The sequence below is a fragment of the Mustela lutreola genome, chromosome 2, assembly GCF_030435805.1.
Source record: "Mustela lutreola isolate mMusLut2 chromosome 2, mMusLut2.pri, whole genome shotgun sequence".
Lineage (NCBI taxonomy): Eukaryota > Metazoa > Chordata > Mammalia > Carnivora > Mustelidae > Mustela > Mustela lutreola.
The window spans coordinates 171,573,877-171,591,684 of record NC_081291.1 but is presented as its reverse complement, the minus strand read 5'-3'; the positions used below and the strand labels follow the sequence as shown (position 1 = coordinate 171,591,684).

Sequence of the window (17,808 nt, the reverse complement as noted above, 5' to 3'; positions counted from 1 at the left end):
AATCACTGGTAGAACTACAAAGTAAAAATATAGTTTCAAACATAAACAGCTGGCCTCCCCATAACCTGGGTCATTCTTGAAAGAACTGTAAGAAGAAATAATCACTATGATATTTCTCTACTTTGCTTCTGATACCATGTGGTGATTCACATTCCTCTTGGCAGTCCTGGAGAATCTAAGAGCTTTAAAACTAAAAGGCAACTGAAAGATTCACCACCTGCAAGATGTGTACACTGTGATCCAAGTATATTAAATGAGGAGCCTATAGTTATAATTGGGTAGACATTTATGATTATAGAGTTCATCACTAATTTAGAGAACAAATTATAAATAAGCAAACATTTATGCCATTTTACTTCTTGGCAAAGGACTTTTTAATGTTTGATTTTTATGGTTTTACTCACTCTGGGTATTTGTTTGGCTGTTATTTACAGACAAGTTCAGAGTCTATACACCTAGATAACTGAATTTGCTATTATACAACCCTATGTTTTATCAGACTACATGAGGCTAGCTTTTCTGACCTGAAAGAAAGATTAGCAGTTTCTTGGAGGTTATCCTATGTGTAAAGAAACTAAAAATCCGGAAAGATTAAGTGTCTTAAACTAAAATCCAACTAACCTATATTAAGATATTACGAATTTTAATTAATATTTGTTTTCAAATGTAGAAATCTAAATATACTATCACTATCAGTGAATATTCTAGATAAACTTAAAATATCCCAGAAATGGAAAACTACTTTTCTTCATTTGATTTAAGATAGGTCATGAGATGTAACATTGAAATAGCCAGACAACAAACTTTAAAGGGGAGTCTCTAAGTCTGGAATCCTGGCTGGAAAGTGAAGATACAGTTGATATCCCTCCAGTCTTTGCCATCCCTGTTCAGTTTCTCACTTAACAGTCAAACCATGAGAATCACATGTCATCTCCCACCCACACCTATGACATGCACATATCCAGTCAAGACTGCATCTTAAAGACAGTCCCACCAATACCAAACACTGGTGCATGGAGAGCAACAGGAATTCTCATTCATCGCTGGTGAGAATGCAAAAACAGTATAGCCAGTTTGGAAAACTGTAGGGAGGTTCTTACAAAGCTAAAACACGGGCTTACCATAAGACCATAAGACAGTCATGCTCCTAGGTAGTTACTCAAATGAACTGAGAGCTAATGTGCACATAAAAACCTGCATATGAATATTTATAGCAGCTTTATATATAACTGTCAAAAATTGGGATGCAACCATGATATCGTTCAACAGACGAATGGATCAACAAACCACGGTACCTCTATGCAATGGAGTATTATTCAGTGATAAAAAGAAATGAGGTATCAAGCTACCAAAAGACAAGGGGGAACCTTAGACACATACTGTCAAGGGAAAGAAGCCAGTCTGAAAAATTTACATATTATATGATTTCAACTGTATGACACTCTAAAAAAGGAAAAACTATAAAGAGAGTAAAAAGATAAGTGGTTGCCAGGGATTCAGAAGTTGTGGGATGGAGGTGGGGGAGTAGAGGGGCAACGAATAGGCAAGAGCACAGGGTAGTTCTAAGGCAGTGAAATTATTCTATATGATACTGTAATGGTAGATACATGACGTCATATATTTTGTTAAAACCCACAGAAAGAGTGAATGCTAATGTAAAGTCTGAGCTTTAGTTAATAATACCATATTAATATTGGTTTATCAATGTATCATACCATGTAAGATACTAATAAGAGGGCGGTAGATGAGAACTTTGTACTTTGGAGTAAGTTTTCTGTAAACCTAAAACCATTCTAAAAATGAAAGTTTAAGAAAAACCAGGGTCTCATGAAGTAGCTATTATCACAAAAAAAAAATTAAGTAAAACTACAAGGTTTAAGTAACATGAAAAGCAAATATACAAATGCGGTATTTCTTCTGAAACAAAGATACGGTGACATTTATGCTGTGAAGCCAAAAGCCATGGAAATTATGAGCTTACCATTAAAAACAATAAAAGCTGAAACATTCTTACCTGTCCTGTGACTGTTCTTCATACATCCGCTCCTTGCCTTCTTTAAAGAGTCTTATTGCCCGCTTTGACTTTTTCATTAGACTATCAATATAGATTTTAAAATATTCATTCTCGCTGAGTTGGGCAAGTTTCTGGTTGTCATCATATTTACTCAATATAAGTCGCAAATGCTGATATGTATCAGGTAAAATGTCAAGTATATATGGTGGGCTATTTTTCAACTGAAGCTTGGGATTTTGGCACAGTCTGACCTAAAAAAAGAGACAAAAATAACAACATTTTCATAGGAACCACAATAATTTCTTTCACAGAAAAGTTAAGAAATATATCAAACTACTATTTCTTCATTTTACACAATATAAATTTTCATTTACAACTACTATCTCCAATCTACAAACAACTGGTAAATATCTGCATTCCTCTGGATACAATTAAATCCAATTTTCTTCTCCTCCTATTCATTTTTTTCTATGACACACCTTTACTTTCCCCCACTAAAGTTTTCATTCTCTCTTCTACAATATCCTGTTGTTCGTGGCTTCATAGCGTGCTAAGTGTCGTACACTAATAGTATCTTTTTTTTAAGTAAAAATTAGGAAATGGGCCTCTTCTGCTGGCAACCAATGTCTCACGTTTAGATATTATCCAACTACACTGAACTCCCAGCTAACCTCTCATAGATTTTAATTAACGTTTTCGTATTTTGTTCCTGAACCCTCAGGAGAATAAAACAAAGAGGTGCAATTTTAATAACTGAGTTATTAAGTAGTAAATGGGTGTCAGGTCCAAACAAGTCTCTTCCACCTCCCCACATTATATCTCGTGCCTATAAACATGTGGTACCTAACGGTTAAGTCATTCCATCGGGTGCCACCCAACCACTGGGGCATGCAGAGCTGCCTGCATAACTAAGAGTAACTTCCGCAAAAAGTCAGTTAACCCATCTTGTTCCTACCTCTCCAACCAGGGTTTAGGGAACCACGCAATCAAACAATTTTTAAATGGAACCATTAGACACTGCACAGGAGCGTCCAGAGTGGAAGGGCGCACGCTCATGCATAAAGGCAGCTTTCCCGAGAAGCCCGTGAAGCACAGGCTTGATGGTCCTCTAAGAGCTCGTTCTCTTCTGATGCCTTCATCGTGTATCCTTTGTAACACTTTCAAGAGCAAGATACTCTAAACACAATTGGCTAAGGTTTCTGATTTTTTCCAGTAGGACTTCCCTTTCATCACACTTAACCTCCTGCTGTGGGTGTTTTTCAAATCTGGCTGAAGGGAATCTGAGTTGGAAATAATACACTTGAGTGTGGCTTTGGTAGAAGGTATGTGAGATGCCCAGTCACTTCTGGAGCTAGCTAAAATGCTGCCAGCAAGCACAGTAAGAGAATGGATTCGGGAAGACTTCAAGGCCCATGGAGCAGCACACAGCATAGGAGCAGGAAGATCCAAGTCAGATTTGGTCATTTCCATGTGTCCAGAGGTACCCAGGACTGGAAACATACAGGGCAATGGAAGAAAAGTATAAAGTGTACAGAGTCAAGATCATTTTTCTGATGTTTGTGGATTTATCGTTTAAAGATTTATAACTTGTGTCTTATTTATCAGTCTAAAAAATTCACCTTCATACCCAATTTTGTATTTGTAATTTTGTATTATTTTTCTTTAAAAGGACCCCTCCAAATTTCAAGTTCAACAAAACATGGATTCACCCCTGAGTGCTCACAGAAGGGCTGGGCCAAATAGAAAACAGTTGAACAGTAATAATTTCAAGAACCACAAACCTAAGAAATCCAGGAAACAACAAATGAAAAAAGTATTCACACTTACTAACACACTTGCTTTAAGAAATAACCATATGAGTTTTTGGGTGTGGGGGAAAAAAAAGAACTATCAAGCAACAGCCCTTAAGACAACCATTTCACACGTTAACAGAGGGCATTGTATCTTCCACCATGCTATTTTATTGTATACAATGTAGAAGTATCGAGCATATAGTACAAATGTGACAAATGGATGGCTTAGTTGATTTTCCAGAATACTTCAGTACATATACACACACACACACACACACACACACACACACACACACACTTAAATCATATTATTATATTACTGCTTTATTTTCATGATTGAATATACTAGTGTTCAAATCAATAATCCAAAGGCACGAGCAAAGATTAAATATAAGAGTATTTAATAGGAAGATGCCATATAATTAATTAAATAACACCAAATCACAAGAAAAGTATAGTTAAAGGGGTTAATAAAACTTTTTACCTTCTTTCTCCTTTTGGGACTTTGATATAATCAGAGAAGCTCATTCTGCCCTAAAGACTGATGAAGTCTCAAATATGTCAATGATTTGACAAATCCAAACAAGATATAGTTTTTCAATTCTTAAAACTGTAAGATAGCATCACAAGTATATACAAATTTCAAAAATATCACCAGCCACAACCTACAGCAGGCACAGTTTAATCTCAGCAACATAAAACTTGGGACAACATGTCAAAGATTGATAAATGATTAACTTGGAGTTAGGAGACTAGGCAATTTCAAATTAATTTCGTCTACTGGTGAACATTTAACTGATAAAAAAAATTCTCTCAGGTATTTTCTTTAGACATTCCAAGTAAATGTTCTTTAACAGATTATTTGAAGTGTTACAGATTTTTAATTTACTATTCTCTATGTGAGCTTTTTCTCATTTGCTTTATTTAAATTGTAATTCTATCTGGGCATTTATTGCTTTATTTGGTACAATTGTTTGCATAACTACCATATACCAGGTACTGAGCTTACTGCCAGGAAATTATAGATGACTAGAACATACTTCCTGCCTCAAGGAGTCTGGCAGAAGAGGCCTAGTTCTCTCTAATTAACTTAGGAGCAATGTAATTCTTGCTCTAAGGGATCTTTGGAAAGATCCTGTCCAATTCATTCATTTTCAGATAAAGAAACGAAGAACTACAAAGATTAAGGGACTATTAAAAAATCATTAATCTAACACAAGAGCCTGCATCTTCTGAATCTCAGGCTGATCTTCTTTCTAACTATATCGCAACTTAATTAGAATTAGGCATATAATTAATGATCCCTGCCTAACCTCATTTACATTTTTATTTTTACACCATTTGCAAATTTCCATGAACTTCAGGACCCATTTGTTAATTCTAAAATGTTTATGTGTCGGGCATTGTTTCAGGCCCTAGGGAATTCAGAATGAAATAAATCACAGACCTGTCTTCAAGGAGTCTTCCAGTGAAAAAGACAGATGGCTTAAAAAAGAATTACAGGACACGTTAAGGGCTTTAATGGAGGAGAGTACAAAGTGCTGGAGGAGAAAAGCAGCAGCTCACTCATAACTTGCCATGAGTATCAAAAAAGGCATACCTACATTTGCAAAAGGAATATTCCAGCCAAAAGGGTAGGCAAAGGCTTGTGAGGTACCAGAAAGTAGAGCAGAAAGGAAGGAGTCAATGCAGTCATTCTAAGAGGTGAAGGCACAGGGAGCCTGCAGGTGAGTAGCACAGGCAGATTTCAAATGGGCTAGATTCCATTCATCAGGGCTCCTATAGGCCACACAGTTTTCTAAATCTGCCTTCAGGAGAGTGTAACATACAAGCTGAACTATGATATGCTGCTGAGTGTAGAGTTCATCAGTTGGATTAGTATTAAACTCTGTGATTTATGACAGCTCCTGCCAAAAACGAGTAACTCTACACCAGGACTGACTTCTAAGCAGGTTAAATTCAAGTCAATAAATATTTATTGAGTCCCTGCTATGTGCAAGGAACTGCGAAAGCCAGAGAAAGAAAAATTGCTTTTCTAAAAACAGTATGTTAAGGAGAAAAATCAAGCTCACCACAAGGTTCGAGTTCAGATTCAAATGACTTAGATGTCATCTAGAAATATCTAAGTTGCTCCCTAGAATGCAAGCGGTTCCTAACACAGAAGAGCTTTAAAAAGAACAAATCTCCAGTCATTTTATACAATAACAAACTTTTTAGGGCATCGACTAGTGCATAAAAGGATTGGTTCATTAGCAGGGTTACTCTTCACTCTTGAACTAAAAGGCAAAACACTTAGTACTGAATTAGGCTACAAATTCCATTACAGTCATTGAGTCAAAGGATTTTAGAGCTAAAGAGAACCTTGGAAATCACAATGACCAATACCCTCTCCTTTTGACAGAACAATACTAAAACACAGACATGGAACATGGCTGAGTTTACTGCTCAAAACCCTTCTGTCTAGAGTTGAAAGTCAGGCACTCTCTCCTTAACACTATGCAATTGCCTGTTGTATTTGTTTAAATTTATTTAGAGATCTTTAAAGGGGCCTCTCTATACATGTCTTTACCATTTCACACACATAAAAATATGTGTCTGATCTATACATATACTATAAATACTATATATTCACATACATTAAATATATATTTGACTATATCAAAGCAAAGGCACAAATATAAACACAGGATTTGTGAGTGCTGTAACAATTTTCAAAGCCATTAATTATTCTTGGAACACTCCTGTATTTAAAGATTTTCCCCGCTGTGCCTTAATTAAAACTTCTAGTCAAAAGTTAACAAAGAGGTATTAGGTCAGCTAACATATTTCTTAGGTTCACCCCAGCCCCTGAAATGTATGAAAGAAATTCTACTGAAGCAAATGGAAACTTCAACAGTAAGGAATTGTGCCTAGACTGTAAAAGACTTTCATTATAAAGCACACCTCACTTCATGTACGATGCAGTTATATTAAATCAAGCAATGTACCCACGAAGTGAAATACCCCATTTTTAACAACAGTATGAAAAGCTTGAAAGAATCCCTTGTCTGTTCTCTTCATGTAAATGTTTTAAGAGGTTCCTTATTGCAATTACACAAAGGATATTATTATGATAAAAAAGTATCCGTGAGTTCTTTGAATTCTTCTCATCTTAATTTAGCAAATCATCTTAAGTACATAAAAGAATGTACATGTATACAGTATAAAATGTAAAGAGTATAAAAATAATATAAAATTCTTTCTACATAAAATATTAATTGGGCAAAACAAGGTTAGCATATAAAATTGGTTATGAATCTGATATATTAATTAAGGTAGGATTTGGGCCAACTACCAAATTATTTATGGTTTTCAATGAAGCTTTCTTTAAAAGCTGTCTTTAAATATAAGCATCATTAAATAACTGACTAGCTATAATTAAAATATCAATTTTCAGTTGTGTGTTCATATCAATTGTGTGTTCATTTGTTCACTATTTTCCTTCCAAATGAAAACTGCAATTAAAAAATGCTAAACAATAACAAAAGTGGAGACTTATCTCTTACTTGTCTGTTTCCTTCACCTAGTGTAGAATTTTGCATATGGTAGATGCAAAATAAATACTTGATGGCGGAAAGAAGGTGTAGAAGGAGGAAAGGAACAAAGAACTTCTCAGAAGAGAATACTACAAATAGGAAAACCATACCTACAGTGAATAAACCTAAGTGAGTACAAAGTTTCAAGAAGAATTTGATCATATCAAATATTAGAAGGTAAAGAGCCTTTTGATTTCCTTCTCATGGGAAGAGGAAGAATCATATTATTTCATGGAATGGAGTACTTGAATCTTCATACTATGAACACAGATGCTAGAGTCAATCAAACCTAAGATTTGGTGCTACCATTTATTAGTTTTCCAACAGTGGGCCAGTTTCTTCTTCCAGAAAACTCAGGATGTTATGATTCTCAGAAGAGGAAATGTAAAGTGACCTGCACGGTACGTAGCACACAGCTGGTACTCAGTCCTTCTTAGTACATCTTTTCCTTCTGTATTTTATATTATACCACATCATGGTAAACTGCAGATTTTGCCAACATATGAGAATCAGACCAAGGGCTCTGTTGCGGATGGCTAAGAGTTCTTTCAGCTCCTGAAGTTCTTCATACTACCTGCAGCTCTGTAAAAGTCTGGAGTGTTTTGCGCAGGAAAGCAGCAAACGGTAATAAGCCCAGGCTGGTACTCCTGATACGGAATTAATAATCAGCAGTACTCAGCTGATGCAGTATCTGAACAGGCAGAACATTTAGTTTAATAACTATTTTTGTTCATTGCTATTGGAAGATAGCATGAGTGAGCTTAACAATTATTTAAATATTTGTATGTTAAAGTGCTAAAAATTTGGTCAGTTATATTCAAAATGCTTCCTTCATTACTCGGAAAATATCAGCAATTAAAAAATGCTAAACAATAACAAAAGCAATGACAACAAAAAACCAACTTCCCCATATGCCCAAGCAGAGTAGATAAAAATAGTATCCTGACATCATTTAAGTCACAGCATGTTTCTAAAATGAGCTAAATACACAGGATAAGAACTTACTTCCATCTCCATGTTTTACTTATTTGCCCACTTAACTGCTAGAAGACTGATTAAAATGTATATTGTTTATTCTACAATATACAATTTTAAGACGTGGTTTGAACATTATAAATGTTATTCCTTAAATCACTTCCTTACAACCCAAAATAAAATTTACAAATTCTCTCAAAACTCTGTAGATTTTCTTACTTCCCTCTTATATAAGTAGCAATTAGTTATCTACCAAGGTTTACTCTTCAACTTGTACTTAGCCTTTTACTCCCACATTGTAATCTAGGATGACACTTTATTAATTACTTCTTCTACCTTTACATTTTAAATCACTCCCTATCTACATACCTCTCTCCTCAATCTATACACCTCTCCACACACACACAAAGTTATGCTCTGCTCAAACCCTCAAGCTATCTCTCAGAACTTTCTTCCTTTTCACCAGTTGTCACTTACAGAACAACTGTTAAGTTACCCACACATTCTTTTTAATCTAGCCCCATCACGTAAATGACACTATTCTGAAAGGTCAACGATTGGCCTCTCTTCATGAAATTCAGTGACTTCTTAAATTTTCATCCTGCTTGCTTTTCTCCACTTGGACTTGAATTTGGTTTTCTGAGAATTGGAAACTATCTCCTTAATTGAAGCTGTCTCTACCCAAGAAATCAATCTGCCCTAATTCTTTTCCTACCTCTCGCATCGCTGTTTTTTGCAGGATTCTCTCTCCTTCTCTGCAATCTAATTATAACTACAACCCCATACACAGACAAAATGCCAATCTCTGACTTTTTCTCTAACTCCCATCTTCTACTCTACATTGCAAATCTCTTACTGGTCTACAGCTTGAAATACTACCTCTGTGGGCATATCTAACAAACATATGTCCTCAGTTTCAAACTTCTCTCTTTAACTGCACATTCAACTTTCTGATTTCAAAATGGATTTCGCTCTGGCATGTCAAACTCAACATGGCCCAAAACAAACTTATGCACCAGCTCCCAAGCTTCCTCTTTTTCTTACTATGTTCCTTATCTCATTTAAAGCATCACCGCCTTCAGGCTAAAAACCTCGAGTCACTTTCACTTCACCATCTCTTTCATCCTCTATCTCTAAAGGGTCACCCGCACCTGTAAATTTTACCTCCAAAATGCCCCCCACAGGGCGCCTTCATGCCTCGGTTGTTAAGTGTCTGCCTTCCTCTCTAGTCCTGATTCCAGAGTCCTGGGATCAAGCCCCACATGAAGCCTGCTTCTCCCTTTCCCACTCCCCCTCCTGCTTGTGTTCTCTCTCTCACTGTGTCTCTCTGCATCAAATAAATAAACAAAATCTTAAAAAAAAAAAAAAAAAAAAAGCCTCCCGCATTTGAACCTACGCTTGCTAAATTGACTCTCAATTGGAGTTCAGCCCTCAGTTCAGCCCTTCATTATTTCTTGCCCAGCCTGTTTTAATTCTTCTTGATCACTACTCCTACTTTAAAGTTTCTTTTCTCTTAATCTATGCTTTGTAGAGTCAAGAGAATAATCGACCACAGCACAGCCTTGGCTGTTTTTCACACTCTATTCAAAGATAATAACACTTCTCTTCTACCAAATAAAGTCCAAACTCCTTGAAAGAGCAGAAATCGTCTTCATCTTTCTCTAACTTAACTTCTCAACAATCTCCCTCTACCCACATTCCTTCAGCCTGTTGTATACTACACCTCAGTGGAATCCAAAACATCCTTGAAAGAGTAGCTGGATAACACCTCTACCAGCTGCATTCCTGATCAACTCCTCAGCCCCCACAAGCATATCCTCCCCAACCATATCCTACGTCACAGCACTTTATTTATATCCCATTACAGCCTTATCGCATTCTAGAGTATGCAGAACACACTCTACTACATAGAATGGAATGGGTGTTTACAAACCTCTATCTTTCCAGATGGAATTTGATAAATGAATGGTGAAATCAATAGATAGCGTATAAAGCAGCTTTGAAGAAAGAAGAGTTGATTTAAAACCTGAATGGTAAAGATTTTATGAGAGTTGAAAAGATGACTAACTTATTAAGGCTTCTGTTAAATGCGTGTCCTAAGTCACAAGGATAAACCAAGATAACTTGGTAGGATTCTTTTAATCTTTTATTTTATAAAAAATTTTCCCTAAAAGGGGAAAGGAGCAAACTTTGGAATCACTCCACTTAGCCAAGCACAAGAGCTCAAAATCTCAGTATTAAGCAAAACTGTTCAGACACTTAATGTGTTATCATCTACCCAAGTCTAAAAGTGCCCATGATTCTGCTAACATGGAAGAACTTCACTAAAGAAAAGGAAATACATGAAGAATGATTCAAATAAATGATATTCCCTATTCCAAGGGCCCAAGGATAGTGATATTGCAACAAACCCAACAAACATAAACAAACATAAATCCAACAAACATAAACAAGAGGCATCCAAAGCCTATGCTTTATCCCACATATAATATTTTTCAGAGGTATAAGGAATTCATCTTAGAAAAGAATATCGACTATTATTTGTTAAAATAGCTGCATATATTCCAAGCATCTCTGATTGACAACCTTTAAAATAAATTATAGTTGCAGTAAAAGTATAAAGATGGAGAATGAATTACACTCCAGCTTGACAAATGTACAGAGTGTACTGAGGGGAAAAGGCAGGAAAAGGCTATTTGGCATCATCACTTTTTAAATGCTTTTAAAAGTCTTTCAATAATGTAATTTCAAATAAATGACAAGGACAACAAGACAAAACGTAGGCAGGTACTCAAGCTGCTTTGCTCTTCGGTATCAATTAATTCTTTTCTAATTTCCTGAACATCCATGTAAGCTCAGTACATTTAGTATCTATTAGATGGAAAACTGTTCCTTCCACTTTCCATCACCTGGCTAAGGCGCTTATGAAAACCAGGCTCAGGAACCTCACATTAATAAATTATCATTTCTCCCATACTGATTAGCAATCATTTCCTTACCCTCACCTCAGCATTTCCAACAAGAGTACAATAACGCTGTTCCTAAGGACAGTGGCCAGCAGAATCCAGACAGGCAACTGTCTGAGCAGCAGCCAAAACACAAGGAGGTTCTTCTTCACTTTGCCCCCACTGTACTTCCCACAGGTCTGTATTACAGCCTTGTCCATACTACATGGCAATTACCTAATAAATATAATATAATATAATATAAATAATAGATTACCATTTATATGCCTCGCTGTGATGTCAGTGTCTGAGTTCCTTGACACATCAGAGGCCAAATTATACATCTTACCTAGCTTTGTATCCCTAATAACAAGCACTTAGTAGGAACATAGTAGGCCCTCAATAAATGTTAAGTGTTTGAGAAACCCATCTCTGGGGAGCCTGGGTGGCTCAGTGGGTTAAGCCTCTGCCTTCAGCTCAGGTCATGGTCTCAGGGTCCTGGGATCGAGTCCCGCATCAGGTTCTCTGCTCGGCAGGGAGCCTGCTTCCTCCTCTCTCTCTGCCTGCCTCTCTGCCTCCTTGTGATCTCTGTTAAATAAGTAAATAAAATCTTTAAAAAAAACAAACCCATCTCTGTAATAGCTTTGGAATAGATTCCATATTTCAGGTACATCTGAACCTGGATATATATTCATGAGTAATACCTCTGTCACTGTATAAGATTTCCAGGGACCAGAAGAGTTTGGGGTTAGCTATTGACTTAAACTGACACATAGAGCCAAGGCCAGAAAATATGTCTAAATGGGAGGCTTTGCGATATGCTAAATCCTTTTTCTCAATAAACTGATTTTGGGTTACAGAATACTTTATCTCTCTCTCTCTCTCTCTCTCTCTCACACACACACACACACACACACACAAACCAACTGAGTAATGACTCTCTCCTACTCTCAGTGACCGTATCTAGAAGTCTGCCCTCTGAAAACATAACAATTAGTTGGAACTGGAGTCTCAATTGACTGTTTTAAATTCTAGATGCCAGGGAATGGTAAAACTACACACTTCCTGGAAATTTCTACTACAGTCTGGGACTGCAAAATATCCACTGTAAAATGTTCTTTGATTTAGTAGGTAGCTGCAACATACTGGACTTAAAAGTTCATTTCATATTTATCCTTCTAAGATCTGTCCTTGCTGAAGAGGCTTCCCAAAGAAAAACGTGCTAACTAAACACCTAACCCTGCCCATCACGTAACTACCAGTAGGACTTGAAAGTTACTCTTTTCTGTTATTCACAAGCTAAACTCAGGCTATTGCTGTTAGTTTATAAAACAGTTAGGTGATTGATCAAGAGATTAACATTTGGACTCATAATAAATATCCTAATGTAATCACCAGGACAATGTTGAGATGATGAACCACTTCCTTCACCACTGACAAAGAAAAAAAAAGGGTAAACACATGTGAGGGACACTTCTGTATTACACAATCTAATAAAATATATTTTCAGTTAGTAATTATCAATGCCTTTTTATTACTGTGTGATAGAATAGTGATGAACACGCTGAGGTCTTTTATAGCGATTCATGTGATTTTCCTCCACAAAGCCCATGAATGCATTCATAAATGAACACAATTATTTTCATTCTTGACAAATAATGAAGACAAAATAAGAAAAGCCATTCCAATGCACCTTTGCCAACCCTTACCCACATTCCACTAAGTAGAGACTTTCATTAATAGTTCTCCTTATGAGTCAAGTTTTTCAATTAGAGAGGCTAAACCCAAACCCACAAAAGAGTTAGTAAAATAAACAATGGCAGAGACTTAACTATCAAAAACCATCTATTTTATCATAACCCATGGTGAAATAATTAAAAGTGGATAAAACTTATGTTAACAAGCAATTACAAACCAAAATTATGAATATATTCTTTAATGTTTAAAAAACAAGGACTCTTATATTAACTATAGCTCACCTCTTCCTGATACCAATCTTTTTTATTTGCTGTGCTAACATTCACTCATAAACCATAAATGTACAAATTCTGACCTCTCGCAGAAGGGGATGGGGAGGGAGGGGCAGCTCCTTGGGAGAATCTGACCCATGTTGCCCACTCATATAACAGGTATAGGGAAAAACCAAGAATTCCTTCTCTTATGCCCAACTAATGACTTAGGTAATGAAAGTGACCTTAAATCGCATTCTCTTTAGAAAACCAAAGACAGTTACTTGCGCCTGCTAAATATATGCAGTTGTTCCCACTGCATACTCCTCATTCTTAAGTATCCAATGCTAAAATTCAAACCTGACCTCAACCAGCAAGTTGCAATGTTCTGACACTATGACATCATTCTGTCTGGAGCATTTTAATATCACAATTTAAAAAAATTGGCAGAAGCTTAAATAGGTCACAATGAAGCCCAAAACTAAGGATACTTATCTGGCAAAATTTTCTGGATCTGCATTTGGCACCACCGGACCTAGAATGGTAAGCCTATCATTCATCTATCCATCTGTACTATACATAAGGATAAACGAAAATAAAGCAAATCTTATCACCTTCCTGTGCCACTAATACTACACTGACAGTGGCTTTTTGTGGCAAATATTCATACACAGTTACAAGCCAAAGTAAAGGCAACTACTACTATATGATTTCATGGAGGCTTTAGCACATCCCTACAGAGGATACTTTTTTAAAATTCCATTTCTGCAGTCACAAAAATATCAAGAGCCCTGCATCAACTAAATTCATAATTAGCCCCAAATATCTACGAAATGAAACCAGATGGTGCTACAAACATTTACCAATATACAGGGGACGGTACTAACTGCTTCAAAAACAAGAACTATTAATTCTGCACAGCAGCAAGCCACCTCTTAATCATATTTATTTCATAATCCTACTTAGTAAAAGAGGACACTGACAGCTAGTTTCTCAGTAGTCTCCAGTAAAATATTCAGGTTGCCTAGACTTCTCAGGGTACTAACATCCAGCTTGACTTCTTCTTGTAAAATTATTATTCATCTGAAAGCAACATGCAGAAACCACAGAGGTTTCTGATACTCTCAGCCCCCCCACCTCCATCATAAATTTTCCTTTCACAATAAACAATGTGCAATCGAAAAGGTTTCCTGTTTCAAAATGGAATAGATGAAAGAAACTGTAACTCTACATTAACAACAAGAAAAAGTTTCTTAATGAAGATGAATTCTCACAGATGGAAATGGAAACTCTCTCAAACATTGCTTCCCCACTTAAGGACTAATCTGGTTCTTCCTCTAGTAAATACTCTCAGCGTCATGCACTGTGGTTGTCATGAGTGGTCCCTCAGAGGATTTTCTTAAAACACTTGTTTGCACTCGTTTGTTATTTAACAGTAACACAACTTCACATAAGACAGAGCAAATACCTCCAAACTATTCTATGGCCATGTACTAACAAAGAGCAGCCAACAGTAAAATCTTTGAATATCTGAGTCATATAGAGGAACTTTGAACCTTGAAGAGTAGGACAAAAGGTAAAAAGAAAACACAAGCAAGTCTTTGCTCTGAATCCAACTTTTTAAAACACACAGAGTAGATGCAAGAAAAATGGTCAATTCAAATCTAAAGACTGTTGCCATAACAGTAATTATTAATTAATGGTAACAATAATATTAATTGAAAGTACAAATAAAACAATAGAAGAAGAAACCACATCCAGGGCAAATAACAGGAACAAGCATACAGAACTTACCACTTTGTCCATGAGTTTCCAAGTTTTCTCAACAGTCCTGCGATCTGCTGCTGCTTGCTTAGGAGGTCCAACTGCATCTTGAATAGCATCAATAATACCCAAAATCCGTCCTTTTCGGGGGTTTCCTCCTCGACCACCAGGGTTTCTGCCATTCATAGAATTTGCCATCTGGAACCTTAGTTCTTTGAAAGGCAGATTAAGGGGGGGAGGGAAAGTTAGTTGGTCATGAAAATGCTCACCCAGCAGAAAATTGAACAGGTTAATTTGTACCCACTACATCCTCCACCATTGAGAACAAAATCCAGGGTCCCAGGTTCAACTTCCCAATAGCTATGAATTTGCACTCTCAATCTGTTCGCACAACAAACGGTAACCTTAGATTTGCTTTTGGAGCACTAAGAGTTAAAGATGTATCCTTCTCGAATTTCACCTGGCAAAGCCTTTATTAATACCCAACTCATAACCAAAAAAACCAAAAACCCATCCAAAACAAAACAACTTACAAAGGTTTCCTCCAAGTAGATAGGAACACAATGTTCTCCCCATCCCTGCCTTAATCTCAATTCAATGTATACTAGAACTAAAGCTCCCAGAAAACATGTTGAGAGCCTCACTTGAAAACCTCACTTTCACTCTCTTAGATTTCGCCGAGTTATATAAATGTGAAGATGATTCTACAAGAGCGCAAGGGACATAGCTGTTGTCAACAAAGGTTTAGAACTTGGATTTTCCCCGCTAACACCAACAAGTACGGATAGGGGAACATGGACCCACCAATACACAGTTCTTCAACCAAGGAGTTAGCCCCAAGTTAAGAGCCAAATAAACCAACAAACAACCCACTAAAAAAAGAGGGGTGAGAACCTGACAAGCGCGGGCACCGAAAGGAGAAGAGTGTTCACTTATTTTGCTCCTTTCCTCTCGTCTCACGCAAAGGGAGTGGGGGTCCAAAGCTTTGTTTCGGGACGTCTGTGCGCCCTCCTCCTGTGTGCCTCTCCCCTGCCACTCTCGGACCTCAGCTCGGGGAGGAAGGTGGACACAGAAAGGCCGGAGCCCCCCCCCCCGCACGTCCAGCGCCCGCAGACCCGTCGGTCTTGGGCGCCCCACATTCGGCTCCCGGGCGGACGTACCCCACCCCACCCCCCACCACACACACACACACACACACACACACACGCACGCACGCACACTCACCCAGCCACCCGGCTCCCTTCACTCCCTCTCCCTCCTCTCCCGGCCCAGCCCGGGTTCCGGTCTTTAAATACCCCTCTTCAAACTGTGCCGGCCGCGGCGACAGCAGCTGGAAGCCAGGGCTGTCCCCTGGACCTCCGTGGCCCCGCGGCTGGCTGCCCCAGGGTCCCCTGGCCGGAAAGAAGCGGCAAGCCTCCCCGGCGCCCCCTTCCCTCCCCGCTTTCCCCGCCGCAGCTCTCCGGAGACACGCGTGTGCGCGGGTCCTACTCTACACGCACGAGCCCAGGGTGCGTGGGGAGCCAGGGGAGGGAGTGTGTGGCCGCCGTAAAAGCACGTTCCCGGGGAAGGCGCAAGCCGGAGCGCAGGCCACCGAGACGGGGAAACGCAACAATTACCGTCAAGACCAATCCACGCCCGCTCTCCCCTCCCGCCCGATTCCCGGGGAGGCCACGGGACGCCGCAGCAGCACGAGCTGGAGGTGGAGACCACTCGCTGGATACCCCACCCCGTAGGATACACACACAGAGAGCCCGGGAGCGGGGCGGAGCCGGGGGGCGGGGCCGCGCGCCGCCAGGCCAATCCCACGCGCCCTTGCCCTGCCCGACAGCGGGCGGCGCCAATGGGCGGGAGGCGGCCGTCCTTCTCGCACTACCCCCCCAGTCCACGTCTCCCACAGTACACAATGGCCCCAAAGGAAGGCCCGCTCGCGGCACGTCCCCAATACAAAGAGACTCGGAGGGAAATGGGGGCACTGGACTCACCGAAGAACGAAAGTGGAAAGGGGAAAGGAGATGGAAGAAAGGATGCCAAGGCACTGAAGGAACTGACCAATAAGGAGTGGGCGGGTGGGCGTGAGCATTGGGAGCCCGAGCCAAAGCCAACGGGGGCTCAAAGGCGGGACTTCCTGCTTCGCTCACCTTCCTCGTCTTTTGTTTCATAGCAACAGAGTAGTGGCTGAGAGGGTGTACTCTGGGCGGGTCCGAAGCCCAAGAATTTCATCTCCCTAGGGCTGCCAAACTCTTCTACCCAGGACAGCAGCCAAACAGGTCTAAGGCGCAGCTTCTTGCCGGCTGTCAAAAAAAGAGCAACAATCACCCAGCTAGTTTCTGGGGTGAAATATAAACCTCGCCTAGAGCCAGTGAGGGTTAACACCTAACTGCCAACCCAAACTTCCTAAATTTCTGAGTGTCTCTCTTTTCCTGCTGGTTCTAGAGAGTGCAGATCAAACATGAGGCTGATGAAAAAGCATGCAGTCGACAGTGCTGACCAAACAGTCTCTACTAAACAGGCCAGGGCAGTAAAAGAACCAGGTTATGGAAATTGCTAATATATACATCATTTTAATTTAGTGCAAGTTTCTGCATAAATGACTGAAGAGGAAAGTTTGTGTGTGTGTTTGTTTGTTTGAGTCAGCTTTATATTTCTCTCCGTCTTAAAAACAAGCTTATGGTATCTGCCATTCTCTTCTTACATTTGTGATCTCTCTTCTGTGGTTCCATCACTATACCCTTATCAAAAACCACATCTGGCTAATCTTAAAAGGAAAAATCTACTGTGCTGGGACCCGTCTTT

The 17,808-nt window shown here is 39.0% G+C and overlaps 1 protein-coding gene across 5 annotated transcripts in view; it reads right to left on the bottom strand.

The window, feature by feature from the left end:
* Positions 1-16,781, bottom strand: part of CBLB (Cbl proto-oncogene B) — a 218,962-nt gene extending 202,181 nt beyond the window's left edge. For 2 of the 5 annotated variants that reach the window (XM_059164254.1, XM_059164256.1), the window contains exons 1-3: positions 16,240-16,435; positions 15,046-15,227; positions 2,015-2,265 (exon numbers count right to left, since the gene is read on the bottom strand). In XM_059164254.1, the coding sequence (XP_059020237.1) occupies positions 2,015-2,265; positions 15,046-15,213 (419 nt within the window). In that variant the 5' untranslated portion in view covers positions 15,214-15,227; positions 16,240-16,435. Of the gene's footprint in view, positions 1-2,014; positions 2,266-15,045; positions 15,228-15,909; positions 16,101-16,239; positions 16,436-16,631 lie in introns of those variants that run through there. The other 3 variants (XM_059164255.1, XM_059164253.1, XM_059164252.1) reach the window with 3 other exon arrangements.
* Between the last annotated feature and the right edge of the window lie 1,027 nt (positions 16,782-17,808).